Raw genomic sequence first — 14,044 nt, forward strand, 5'->3', positions numbered from 1 at the left:
GAGTTTCATTCCTAATAGAAGACAGTTAGGGCGGTAGGTAACAACAGGTACAAAGAAGACAAAACAAATTTCATTTGGGAGTGGCCCATTGAAGTTGTAAGTCACATTTTGTGCATTGAATTCATGGAGCCTACAATTATGAGCAGTCTATCATGAAAGTGTGTTGACAAATAGACAGATGGCATCTGGTGAACCGAAGCCTCAATATTCCAGTGGGAAAGTTGTCATTCTCTTGCATATTCAGGTGACATCTCATAATCTGACTAAAAAACTTATACCTGCAGTTAAGTAAAAGAATCATAAAGGAACTACCCATCCACCACTGTTGGTTTTACACAGCAAAAGTCTACAATAAAACTACATATGTTAAAATAAAATATGTAGATGAACTGGTAATTTGGACAAAATGTCTAAATGAGGCTGTTTGTTGAAGACTTCCCATTTCCTGGGGGGTACAAGTGTACTAGACCATTTTTCTTTCAATGCTTTAGTAACATTATTTTTTGCTAATTTGGATTCATTTAAATACAATTTACGTAATAAAATCGTATTTATATTGTTTTCATGTTTATTAATGATTAGAATATCCGAAAAAAAAAAGTTATCTTTTCCACAGGTCAGCAATAATTTATATGGCCCAGTAAAACACCAAAGAGCTGATTTGGAGAAGTGTTAGGCTCGACACTAAATTATTATTCAAATTAATTATTAGTGTCAGCAGCAGAAAACATGGCATCAAAGCACGAGGTGAACCTCAGAGAATGGTGATGCTTTTCTTCATGCTCCTTTAAAGGTTTGCAAACACACATACTCATTTACTACGAATCAAAACAAGGAGACACACATATGCATGCACAAGAACACATACTGTCATGGTCCTGAGTCTGAGGACTCAGTGTTTTGTGTTTCCTTATGCTTTTGTTCATTCCGAGTGTGTATTCTGTTGTGATTTTGCCATTTGTTAGGTTTCTGTTCTTTGCCTGCCTGCTCCCACTTCTCTGTGTTCCCTCTGTCTGTCCATGGTGTTATTGTGTCTGCTCATGAGTCTGCCTGTCATGTTCAGTGTCCTGTCTGATTCTCTGTGTCAGTTTCCTGTTTTATTCTGAAAGTTCATGTCTCATGTCAGTGTGTTCAGTTTTACCTCTCCCCTGTCTCGTTAGCCTTATTGCTCCCAGCTGTGTCTCCCTCCTGTGGCCCATTCCCTGATTACTCCCCGTGTACTTAAGCCCTGTGTTTTCCTGTGCTCTCTGTCGCGTCGTACCCTCAACTAGCTGTGTGTTCTGCTTCTATGTTCCCAGTGTTTGGTCTCCTGCTCCAGTTTAGTGTTTCAGTCCTTGGTTCCTCTGTTCTGACTTTTGGTTTTCTTTTGGTGAGTTTAGTTTGTACGAGGTTTTTTCCAGCAATAAAGCTGCGCCTTAAGTTTCACTTCCGTGTCTGAGTTCTGCATTTTGGGTCCACCACTCCTGCTTGCCTGCCACACAGCGATTCATGACAGAACGACGCGACCAGTAATGGATCCAGCGGACTCACCGTGGAAGCGCAGCTCCCGTTTTGACGGGACTCGGCTAGCGCTTGGAGGGCCTCCGTGCTGCCGCTCCTCACTAGCTGCTTACCCTTCGGTCCACTCACCTGCTTCCTCTCCGCGGACGCCCAGGTCTCGCAGAAAACGCTCCAGCCGGTCCCGGGAGGATTACTACGAGCCTGCAAGCAATCAGCTCACGCCTGCACAAGCCTTCTACAAGATGTTAGGGATTATTATCGTGCCGCCCGACTCACCCAGCGTTTCCACTTCACAGCAGGAGCCTGGGACTCTTCTCGACCAACCGCCTAGGGTGAGTGACAAAGTCCCCCTACATTCGCCTTCTGTGTCGAGGGATAAACGTACCGTTTCCCCCAAGGCCGCTAACGTCGGCTTCATGAACTCTAGATCTTCTGTTCCTCCTGTTCCAGAAAATGACAGTATTCATTTTGAGAGCGATCGTTTCCGCTTTGGTTCAAAAGACTGTGCTTCTGATGCTCCTTCGGACCCAGGAGTTAAGACTGTTTCATCTGGAACTGTTTATTCTGGAGCTATGTTTATTCAGTCAGCTGCCCGTCCGCTTTCAGCTCAGTCCCCTGCTCAGCAGCCGTCTGTAGCTCAGTCTCCAGTGTCACCTGCTCAGCAGCCGCCTGTAGCCCAGACACCAACTCCACCACCACCATTTTCGCCCCAAGCTCTGTTAGCCGCCCGGCCCGAAGCTCTGTTAGCCGCCCGGCCCGAAGCTCTGTTAGCCGCCCGGCCCGAAGCTCTGTTAGCCGCCCGGCCCGATGCTCTGTTAGCCGCCCGGCCCGAAGCTCAGTCGCCACCTCCACCACATTCAGCCTCGCTTCCCATAGCACAGTCACATCCACAGCCTGACTTACTACAAACCTTATTTCAATCCTTAGCCCAGTCAATAGCTCAGTTGGTAGAGGAATCATCAGCCTTATCGTCAGCTCGGTTTCAAACTTCACAACCATCATTTTCCCGACCTTTTCCTCAGTTGCCCTCAGCTCAGCCACCTATACAGCCATCATCTTCACCTACACCTCCGGTACAGCAAGCTATGTCTATCCAACCCTTACAGAACTGTTCCACAACCTTGAATTCTAATCAGAGAGACAAACCAAACAATATTGTTATCAGTCCTCAAAAGCTGGCCAGCTCTGAGACTGAGATTCACTCCAGGGCCTCCCCAGAGGCTGGGTTTCAGCCCCCAGCAGACTCTGGACCCCTGGCGGTTAAGAAGCCAGCTGAGGACCGCACCCGGCCGTTGCTGCCTGAGCAGACTCAATGCTCTGTGCAGCTGCAGTCTGCCATGTGTTTGCCAGAGGCCCGTGTGCCTGCTGGTCCTGTTCTGTCCCTGCCAGAGGCCCCCGCGCCTGCTGGTCCTGTTGCGTTCCTGCCAGAGGCCCCCGCGCCTGCTGGTCCTGTTGCGTTCCTGCCAGAGGCCCCCGCGCCTGCTGGTCCTGTTCTGTCCCTGCCAGAGGCCCCCGCGCCTGCTGGTCCTGTTCTGTCCCTGCCAGAGGCCCCCGCGCCTGCTGGTCCTGTTGCGTTCCTGCCAGAAGTCTCCGCACCTGCTGGTTCTGTTCTGTGTGTGCCAGGGGCTCCAGTGCCCACTGGTTCTGAGACTGTTTTTGCTGGGGGGCCCGAGGAGCCCATCCAGCCTCCAGCTGCTCCACCAGCAGCCTCATCCACGCTTGCAGCAGCAGTTTCATCCATGCCGCCACCTGCTGCAGCGCCTCCGTCTGCATCCTCCACGCCGTTGCCTGGCCCGGCCTCTGCTGCATCCTCCACGCCGTCGCCTGGTCCGGATTCAGCATCCTCAGCGTCGCCTGGTCCAGCGCATGCTTCGGCTTCATCCGCTTCACCTGGTCCAGCCCCCGTGTCTTCATCCTCGCCTGGTCCAGCCCCCGTGTCTTCATCCTCGCCTGGTCCAGCCTCCGCATCACCTGCAGTGGCCTCCTCTTCAGCATCCTCATCAGCTGCTTTGCCTGGTCCAGCTTCAGCATCCTCGTCAGCTGCTTTGCCTGGTCCGGCCTCTGCTTCTGCTTCAGCCTCGCCTGGTCCGGCCTCCGCATCCTCATCAGCCTCGGCTTGCGCCTCGCCTGGTCCAGCCTCGGCTTGCGCCTCGCCTGGGGCTGCAGGGGCCACGCAGCCTTCAGGTCCCCTACTACCACCTCCACATCGTCGGTCATCTGCCAGGCCGCTTGTTGGGCATCTCCGCCACCGTGGACGCCCTCCTGAACGCCGCCACTGCCTTCCGCGTGGCCGGCCTCCGGACTTGTTTCCACGCCGCCGTTGCCGTCCGCACGGTCGGCCCCCAGAGCTGTTTCCACGCCGCCGTTGCCGTCTGCACGGTCGGCCCCCAGAACTGTTTCCACGCCACTGCCTACTGCGTGGCCGGCCTCCGGACCTGCCCCACTGCCGCTGCCTTTCACACGGTCGGCCCCCGGAACTGAACTGTTTTGGCCTCCGGGTCGGCCCCCTGACCTTGTCCGTCTGGGCCTTTTCGGACTGTGTCCCTCCGTCCTGGACCCCCACCGCCCGCCCTGGTCGGGTCGTTTTCTGTTTTTTGGTTCGTGGGGGGGTTTTTTGGTTTTGGTCCGTTTTTGTGTTTCTGTTGGGCTGTCTGGTGCCAGCCCTTGAGGGGGGGGTACTGTCATGGTCCTGAGTCTGAGGACTCAGTGTTTTGTGTTTCCTTATGCTTTTGTTCATTCCGAGTGTGTATTCTGTTGTGATTTTGCCATTTGTTAGGTTTCTGTTCTTTGCCTGCCTGCTCCCACTTCTCTGTGTTCCCTCTGTCTGTCCATGGTGTTATTGTGTCTGCTCATGAGTCTGCCTGTCATGTTCAGTGTCCTGTCTGATTCTCTGTGTCAGTTTCCTGTTTTATTCTGAAAGTTCATGTCTCATGTCAGTGTGTTCAGTTTTACCTCTCCCCTGTCTCGTTAGCCTTATTGCTCCCAGCTGTGTCTCCCTCCTGTGGCCCATTCCCTGATTACTCCCCGTGTACTTAAGCCCTGTGTTTTCCTGTGCTCTCTGTCGCGTCGTACCCTCAACTAGCTGTGTGTTCTGCTTCTATGTTCCCAGTGTTTGGTCTCCTGCTCCAGTTTAGTGTTTCTTTCCAGTGTTTCAGTCCTTGGTTCCTCTGTTCTGACTTTTGGTTTTCTTTTGGTGAGTTTAGTTTGTACGAGGTTTTTTCCAGCAATAAAGCTGCGCCTTAAGTTTCACTTCCGTGTCTGAGTTCTGCATTTTGGGTCCACCACTCCTGCTTGCCTGCCACACAGCGATTCATGACACATACACATTTCTATTCATAGATGTCTTTTTAAACAGATGCATGTCATGTTCCTCAAGTTTTACTCATTAATCATTGTTACGCCTTCCCATCACAAGAGAATTACAGTGTTCACACCCTCAACTAACGTCACAGACGCTAAACATAATCTCAGAGTAATCTCATAATGAAGATTTACGGTCAGCGTTAAGTACCTAAACTTATTGTCAGCGGTTACTTCCTGATTCAAGATGTGTAGAGACAGGACTGGACTTAGCAAAAAGTAAGCAGATTATTTGTCCTGGGAGAAAAAACAAACAAGAATATAAAACAAAAGGCAAAATGAAAATCAAACTTTACTAACTAAACTGAACAAAACTAATCACTGAAAACATAGAATAGGAAACCTGTGGCATGGACAAGACACATGAAGGGAGGTGAACTGACATTCCAACAAGGTAAAAGGGGGGACTAACACAATAAATACACAGACAGTGATTAGGAGAGTGGAAACAGCACAGAAAAACAGCTGGAACAAATTAGGACTATCAAAATAAGACAGGAACTGCATCACCCCTGATGACAGGTGGACAAGTGGACAGCAAGCTCTCCTCCAGCTGCATGGACAGGTGAGTGTTTCTTAGATTTAGGTAGAAGTTTGTTGTTGACCCTGTTCTGACAGCATTTAAATCCAGCTCCCCATCTCTCTGGTCTATCTCGATACCTGGCCTATACCGCTATAATCGCTGTCTTCATAGCATCTGCCTCTCATCCATCTTTCACATAATGTCTACCTATGCATTTGTTTGGCTGCATAGTGTGCACATTAAAATAAAATCTTGGCCCTAGCTGCATGGATTCTTAGAATAGCTGAACGCGGGCCCTTTCCTGACAGGAGTCAGCGCTTCTTGATTCTACAAAGAATCGGCTCTTAAAGCCAGCTCACTTGCTAATGACACAAAAAGTAAATACTGTCCAGAGAGGGAACTGCTCTAAAAAAGACTGTTTCTGTTTTAAGGTTTGTTTGTATATCGTATGTGCAGCAGTACAGTGTCTTAACATTTGATTTTGGGTAGTATGCAGCAAACTCAATGAAAAGGTTTAGTTCATTTTCACAGCTTTTGATGTTATTTCTGCAGGTACAGTAATGCAGTATTGGTATGGTTCTAATCACACCAACAATTATAGACTTTTTCCCTTTGATGATCTTCAAAACATGCGCAATGTGTGCAGGAAAACACCTTGTACATATTCCGGTACAGACACTGATAGACGCTTTCTGTTCTATTATTAGTCTTTTACTAAAACCATCTGAGAATGTGGCATCAGTGACGCCTATTGACTAAGACAATGCCGTTTAATGTCATGACTTTTATGTTTCTGTTACCACAGAAATTGTTATGTATTGTTAAATAATGCTGTTAGCATTAGATTGTCAATCATATTTTTAATTTCAACAGTAATTGTTTTCTTTTTGTCTCTTTGTTTTTTTCACCTGTTTTGGAAACAAATTGCTTGAATACTGAAAATTCATGACTAAAAAAAGACTTAAAAATAAAGATTAGTTCAAAAAGGTTCATAATTTTATGATATATTGTTCGTTTTTTTTAATGTTGCTTTCTTCTGTTTACCTGTTCTGAAAACAAATTGTTTTGTTTCTAAATGCTGTGGTTCTGGGTCGTTGACCCAGTGTTTTGTGTTTGCGAACTTTTTAATCTTGTTTACTTATCATTGTTGTGATCCTTGTCTCTGTTGGTATAGTTTAGTCATGTCTGTCATAGTCTTCATCTTTGTGTTCTTCTTCAGCGTCCCCTTAATCTCCTCAGCCCATCATTTCTCTCTCTCTCTCTCTCTCTCTCTCTCTCTCTCTCTCTCTCTCTCTCTCACCATATTTTTGTGTCTGGAGTCTGGATCTCTGTCTACAATATATTTCTCCTGTTAGCTATTTGTTCCTGTTGTCTACTGTTTATATTTTATTCCAGCACAGTTGGTGTGGAGCACCTACAAATTCTTTGTACATGTAGAATAACAATAAAGGGCTATTTTATTCTATTCTAAACATATTTCTAAACCTTCTGGAAAGCCTTCCCAGAAGAGTTGTAGCTGTTATAGCTGAAAAGGATGGACTGAGAGCATATTATATCCTATGGATTAAAAATAGGATGTCACTAAAGTTTATAGGCGAGTGAAGGAAAATGCAAGTACTTTTGGCAATATAGTGTAGTTTCAAAATGATAGATAAACTGATATTTGCTTTAGTTTATTAAGATCCCCATTAGCTTTGCATGCAGCTTAAAGTGTCTTGGGCTAGTCTGGATGAGTTCATTGCTACAAGGTTTTTCACATACAGATAGAATGAATACATTTTTCTCGAGTCAGTGAACAAAAAGTGAACTTAATTGTTTTTAAAGACGTTTTAATGAACAGGAATGAAGAACAATGTAAAGGTGAAAGCTATGCTTTGGTGAAATAATTTTATGTTAAGTTTAGATGCTTACTTTTCTTTATGTTTTTATCCAAACATTTGCACATTAGCAAGAATGAAAATGTGTTGGTGTGCTGGACATTCCTCATGCATTTTTCTTCTTAGAAAGATATGTACTGATGGAAGCTTCCTGTTCCATCATCAGTCTTTTACTGAAAACACTTTGAAAAGCACTTGGGGAATGCGGCCTCAGTGGCATGTACGTTGACGCAGATAATGACCTTTATATTTCTGTTTCTGTTACCACTGTTAATCGTCACGGTTCTGGGTCTTTGTGACCCAGCATTTTGGGTCTCTTGTGTTTTGGTATTTTATATCATGGTTTATGTTCTGAGTCCTTTTTTGTGCTGTTTTGATTATTTTAGTTATCGTTATTACCCTAGGTTCGGTTATGGCTGTTAAGGTTTTAGTTCTTAGTTTTTGTTATATGGCTTCCCTGTGTTTAATGTTGTGTCTACTCTGTGCAATTCTGTCCCATGTTTCAGGTCTATATGTTCTGTCTGTTTGCGTGTCTAGAGTTCAGTCGGTGTGTGTCCTGTTTTACTTTGAATGTCCGTATCTCATGTCAGTGTTTCTAGTTTTGCTTCCCTTGCCTCATCCTGCCTAATTACTCCCAGCTGTGCTGTCCTTTTGTGTCTCATATCCCTCGTTATCCCTCAGTGTATTTAAGCCCCGTGTTTCTCTTTGTCAGTGTTGTGATCTCCCTCACATCTGTCTGTGTGTTCTACCTGCCAACCCTGTCTAGTTTATTTCAGTATTCAAGTTTAGTTCTTTCTTGTTTCCAGCAATAAAGCTGCCCTTTTGAGTTTACGTTTCAACTGTTTCTGCATTTGGGTCCTTTCCTGCCTGCCTGCACTCAGATCATGACAAACATCAACAATAATAAATATTTATTTACTTACAGAAATGTTTAAATTTCCTGTCATATTTTGAATATTTTACAATAAGTCTTTTGTTTCATTCTTTCTTTATGTTCAAACGGATGCTTGTCTCCAGATTTACTTTGCTTCCATAGGCCCTGAAATACTGTACTTTGACTAAAAGACTCTACATGTAAGCAGTTAAGTGGAATTAATTAGCAAAGTGTATCAAATGCTAATTGTAACTGTAACTATATTTCTAATGAAGAAAAACATTTGTGTTCCCTTGTAGAGTAACTCTACAGACACAACCTAGAAGACTGGTAAATAAAAATAAATACATTTTACTGGTGTCCTTCTATAAAATTTGATTAAATCTAACAATATATGTCAGCTGTCTTCAAGTAACAAACTAAAATGTCAGTGTTTAATCAGAGTTGATCAGAAATGGTGTGAAAACAGTGCAGTGATGCCATTCGACTACATGATTTTTCATTGGTATGAAGTTATGTCACACAAAAGAGCCACACCTTGTTTATAAATAGTAATGAAAATGACGCACATGTACCTCAGTTGTACAGATATCAAATGATCAAATGTAACAACAGCAGCTTACATAACATACTAGATTTCAAACATCATTTATAGCTAAATAGTGCCTGTTAATAAAGGATGATCTGGACAAAAGGCCTTTCTTTCTGTTTGTTCAAGTGTTTATGCCATTAAATCAATCCTATTGTTAGGTAGTTTATGTGAGCTAAGAGATCAGTGATCTCTTAATTTGTTCATTTCTTGTCTTTCTTTGTGTTTGCTATTAAATCAAACCTGAGCCTTATTGTTAGGTTTTTCATGTGAGCTTTAAACTTTGATCTCTGAAGTTGTTCATTCCCTAGTGGATTCAAACCTGTTTTGCCTCAGTTTCCTCGTCACATCATCAGTCTTCATGTTAGTACTTCTCTCATGTCCACCTATGGTCTGTGCACCATGTTTTGCTTCCTAGTGTCTAGTTACCGTACAACAAGTTTAGTGTTTTGTATTTTAGTTTGTAATTCTCAGCAATAAATCTGCTTAAGTTTACATTTTGTCTCTGGAGTCCTGCCAGATGTTTAAATTATCTTTGGTTTGTGACTGCTTTTGTATTCACAATCATTAAAGAACTATACTATTTGTATCACACCCTCTTTTCCCACCTCACAGCCGCACAGCAAAGCTTGTTTAACATATTTTCTCTTAACCTGAGGGCATTAATGGAGAGGTAATTTCTGAAAATTCTGGTTTCACAAGCTCTCCTCCAAATGTCAAATCTAATAAGACTTCCCATCTAAATTATTCTGTTAGCCAAAAACAGACTGGACATAATGAAACTTTTTTTAAAAAGCGTGGATAATTGAGAAAGTACATGTTAAGCTGGACCAGTATTCTTATTTTTTGTTCTTTCTGTGTTTGTTCTTCAGTTATATTCTAATTTAATAAATATCGGAGAACAGTTACATATCAATATATCATCATTTTTTATTGTTGAGCAGATCCGGAAAAGAGGGATGATGAGCTTTTGCAAAGCTTCCATCTCTTGGCTCAGAAAAAAAAGTGAACATGACTGAACCAATCACATCAGAGGATTCAAATGATACTAAAACATCATGTTCAACTGTAATCAGCTCAATACAGTAAACAGAGGTGTGATATTGAATGAACAAAAGTAATGTGGTAGAAAATGTATTGCTGAGCCAACTTTTGAAAGAAATTGTTCTTACACAACTCTAGAAACAATATTAGAACTGAAATATGAACATTCAATATTTTTCACTTTATAGAGTGAAAGAAAAGTACACAGATGTCCCATTTGTTACATATTTTATTTACATATTTTATTTTCGTACTAGTTTTGTAGTAACTTCGTAACTTTACAGAAACTCCTTTTTACCTCAGTAGAAATCTATTTGTTTGTCTGCCATGACATCAATGACTAACTTATGTCTCAAGGGAAAACAAAGGGAGAGGCTCTTATCCTGAGGCAAGAAACTGTAAGGTTGACAGTTGAGAAACTTGTGAATCCTATGACGTAACATTCTTCATCATCAAGATCTCACAACCTCGTCTATCATTTCTCACATACGTCATTAGCCCTCACGCTTCTGAAATATATAAGGCCACGAGAGGTGTGAACATATGATTAAAAGAGTTGAAGAGCAAAGAGTTGTGAATTGCACTGTTGTGAGACAAAAAAATTGGAAACCATCTACAGAAGACAAAAAGGACAATTGATACATTTTTCATCTGATCTCAGTTTTGGTAAGTGCAATGAAATATAAATTTTATTTAATGTTAATATGACTATTTTGTATTTTAGCTTGTTAAACAAAGTAATTATTATATCTATATTATTTTAAAATTCTGATTCATATTTTTTCATTAAGATATATAATGATGAGTACAGTAAATAAGTCTTGCATTTTTGTGAAATTCTATTTTACTTTTTAAGTAGTGTTTTGGGGTTTTAACTTTTTTTTAATACATATACACTTGCCATCTGTGTCTTTTACAGAGTTAACTGATTAAACAATGGGTGTTGGACTGATAATATCAACGTTCTTGTTTCTAACAGGTGAGCTAAGTGGTGCTAAACTTACTGTTGATAAAGGAATTATGAACTGCTTTATCATAGCAAAGTATACATCATAAATAATTGCTACAGACAATACGTAGACTGCATTAAAGTTGAATGTTATAGTACTTTTTATGGTTAGGCACTTGAGTACAATTAATCTAGGTAAGCTCTACCTAGTAAGATGTCTTCAAAAAATGGGTTTAGTAAAAATTTGAGTTTGGTATAGCTGAGATGAGGATGATTTACATGACTTTTGACAATTTTTCTTTAAAGAAAAAAAATGTAGTTTCTCTCTGAATCTTTCTCTCTTGGCTGTGAAGCATGTGATTACACAGGTCTGCAACTGCATAAGATTTTAGAGTGTTTCTTATAGATTTTTACTCATTGAAACTGGGAAAAGTGTTTTAAAAATTCCATCTCATCAGGTTTTCTTGCAAATCTCATGTTTTTAGTTTAAATGTACAATTTCCCTTTTTAGACTGAAATCTGGTATCCTGTACTTTAGTCAAACAACCATATCCAATGATGTCTTACATTAATTTAATGTTTGTAAGAACGAGACTCAAGATAAATATTTCTCATAATAAATCTCACAGCACACATGGGGCATTCCATTTAAAATCATTCAGTTCTGAAAAAGGTTAAAAGGTCATATCATAATCAGCTTTTATACAGCCTTAACATATTCAAAGAAACAATGCAAAAATGACCTTTGAAATTATTGGATTTACCAGAACTTGAAATGACAAGATTAGGCTGGAATTTTGCGCTTGTTAATAAATGATATTCTTGTCCAATATTTGAGCCCTCACAACTAGAACTAGATTGCAAATATTTATAACATGAGAAAAAATATCATTGTCAGTGTCAAAAATGATTATATTAGAAGATTATTTGACACAGAAGGATTAACAGGTAAAGACTGACCTCTATCACAATATGAATAGAAGTGAGACCTTTCAAGTGCTATAATTCATTTTTGCCAGCCATGTATGTCACATGGGGATATGATCCTTAAAAATTTACCCAAACTTCACTTTATTAAGCTTTCCTCAGTGAATTATCATAAAATTTATTTTCTTCTTTATGAATCTTTTTTTAATCTGCTGCATATAAAACAACCACTCAAAAAAAGGGAACAAACATTGAAAAATTTAGCTAAAAAGCAAGAATAAAAAGACAGCAAGCTTAAATACTGGCTAATCATGCCATTTCAGACACACATGAGTAGCAAACAATTACATATAAAAGAAAGACTCAAAGGACAAACACAGTGGTTTAGAAGAATTACTCCAGTTACCCCACGATTTAGAAATCATCTGTGTACACCAGTCAGCTCTTTTTATGATTACAAAGGTTGCATCGCAAGACACAAGTTTTGCTTTTCATGACAGCAGAACTAAGTCACCTCCCAGTACTGATAAACAAGAAAAAGCAGTGAATTAATTTTATTAAATATATCAATGAATGCAATATCTTTTAACGAAACCTAAATGATTATAAGCACGTATGGGGAAAAAAAGATAATTTGGGGGAGATTACTTTAGATTGATTGCAATTTATATCAAAAACATGAAAAGGTGAAAAAATTGGGTAAACTGTTGGAGCATTGGATTGAAGACACTGAACTTGTTTTAAGGTAGAGATGGACGGTAGAGATTCATGTGGTTTATGTTTGTCATAACAACATCATATTAATGTCATAACAACATCACCAGCTACAACAACCACTACAGCAGCTACAACTGCTACCACGCCAGTTACAACATCGACAACATCAGCTCCAACGACCACCACAGCCGCTGGAACTACCACCACAGCTGATACAACAAGTACCACAGCGGCACCAACAACTACTACAGCAGCTCAAACCACTACAGCAGCTACAACTGCTACCACACCAGTTACAACATCGACAACATCAGCTCCAACGACTACCACAGTTGCTGCAACCACCACCACAGCTGCTACAACAAGTACCACAGCAGCACCAACAACTACTACAGCAGCTCAAACCACTACAGCAGCTACAACTGCTACCACACCAGTTACAACATTGACAACATCAGCTCCAACGACCACTACAGCTGCTGCAACTACTGCAACACCAGCTACAACAACTCCTACAGCAACTCAAACCACTGCAGCATCAACGACGACAGTATCAGCTTCAACAACTACCACAGTAGCTCTAACAACTACTACAGCAGCTCAAACCACTACAGCAGCTACAACTGCTACCACGCCAGTTACAACATCGACAACATCAGCTCCAACGACTACCACAGCTGCTGCAACCACCACCACAGCTGCTACAACAAGTACCACAGCAGCACCAACAACTACTACAGCAGCTCTAACAACTACTACAGCAGCTCAAACCACTACAGCAGCTACAACTGCTACCACGCCAGGTACAACATCGACAGCATCAACTGTAACAACAACCACAGCCGCTGGAACTACTGCAACACCGGCTCCAACAACAACTACGTCAGCTACAACAAGTACCACAGCGACACCAACAACTACTACAGCAGCTCAAACCACTACAGCAGCTACAACTGCTACCACAACAGTTACAACATCGACAACATCAGCTCCAACGACCACCACAGCCGCTGGAACTACCACCACAGCTGATACAACAAGTACCACAGCGGCACCAACAACTACTACAGCAGCTCAAACCACTACAGCAGCTACAACTGCTACCACACCAGTTACAACATCGACAACATCAGCTCCAACGACTACCACAGTTGCTGCAACCACCACCACAGCTGCTACAACAAGTACCACAGCAGCACCAACAACTACTACAGCAGCTCAAACCACTACAGCAGCTACAACTGCTACCACACCAGTTACAACATTGACAACATCAGCTCCAACGACCACTACAGCTGCTGCAACTACTGCAACACCAGCTACAACAACTCCTACAGCAACTCAAACCACTGCAGCATCAACGACGACAGTATCAGCTTCAACAACTACCACAGTAGCTCTAACAACTACTACAGCAGCTCAAACCACTACAGCAGCTACAACTGCTACCACGCCAGTTACAACATCGACAACATCAGCTCCAACGACCACCACAGCTTCAGCAACTACCACCACAGCTGCTACAACAACTACCACAGCGGCACCAACAACTACTACAGCAGCTCAAACCACTACAGCAGCTACAACTGCTACCACACCAGTTACAACATCGACAACATCAGCTCCAACGACTACCACAGCTGCTGCAACCACCACCACAGCTGCTACAACAAGTACCACAGCA

At 42.2% G+C, this 14,044-nt stretch overlaps 1 protein-coding gene across 1 annotated transcript; it reads left to right on the forward strand.

The window, feature by feature from the left end:
* Positions 1 to 1,511: 1,511 nt before the first annotated feature.
* Positions 1,512 to 13,393, forward strand: LOC147335828 (uncharacterized). The gene is made up of 2 exons (XM_086286115.1): positions 1,512 to 1,832; positions 12,583 to 13,393. Exons 1-2 carry the CDS (start codon positions 1,512 to 1,514, stop codon positions 13,390 to 13,392), a joined length of 1,131 nt encoding a protein of 376 aa, XP_086142241.1. The 3' UTR covers position 13,393.
* Positions 13,394 to 14,044: the final 651 nt, after the last annotated feature.

The sequence above is a fragment of the Aulonocara sp. 'chitande type north' Nkhata Bay genome, linkage group LG3, assembly GCF_057382095.1.
Source record: "Aulonocara sp. 'chitande type north' Nkhata Bay isolate Kocher_YH1m ecotype deep benthic linkage group LG3, A_spYH_male_GT1.1, whole genome shotgun sequence".
In the NCBI taxonomy this organism is placed as follows: Eukaryota; Metazoa; Chordata; class Actinopteri; order Cichliformes; family Cichlidae; genus Aulonocara; species Aulonocara sp. 'chitande type north' Nkhata Bay.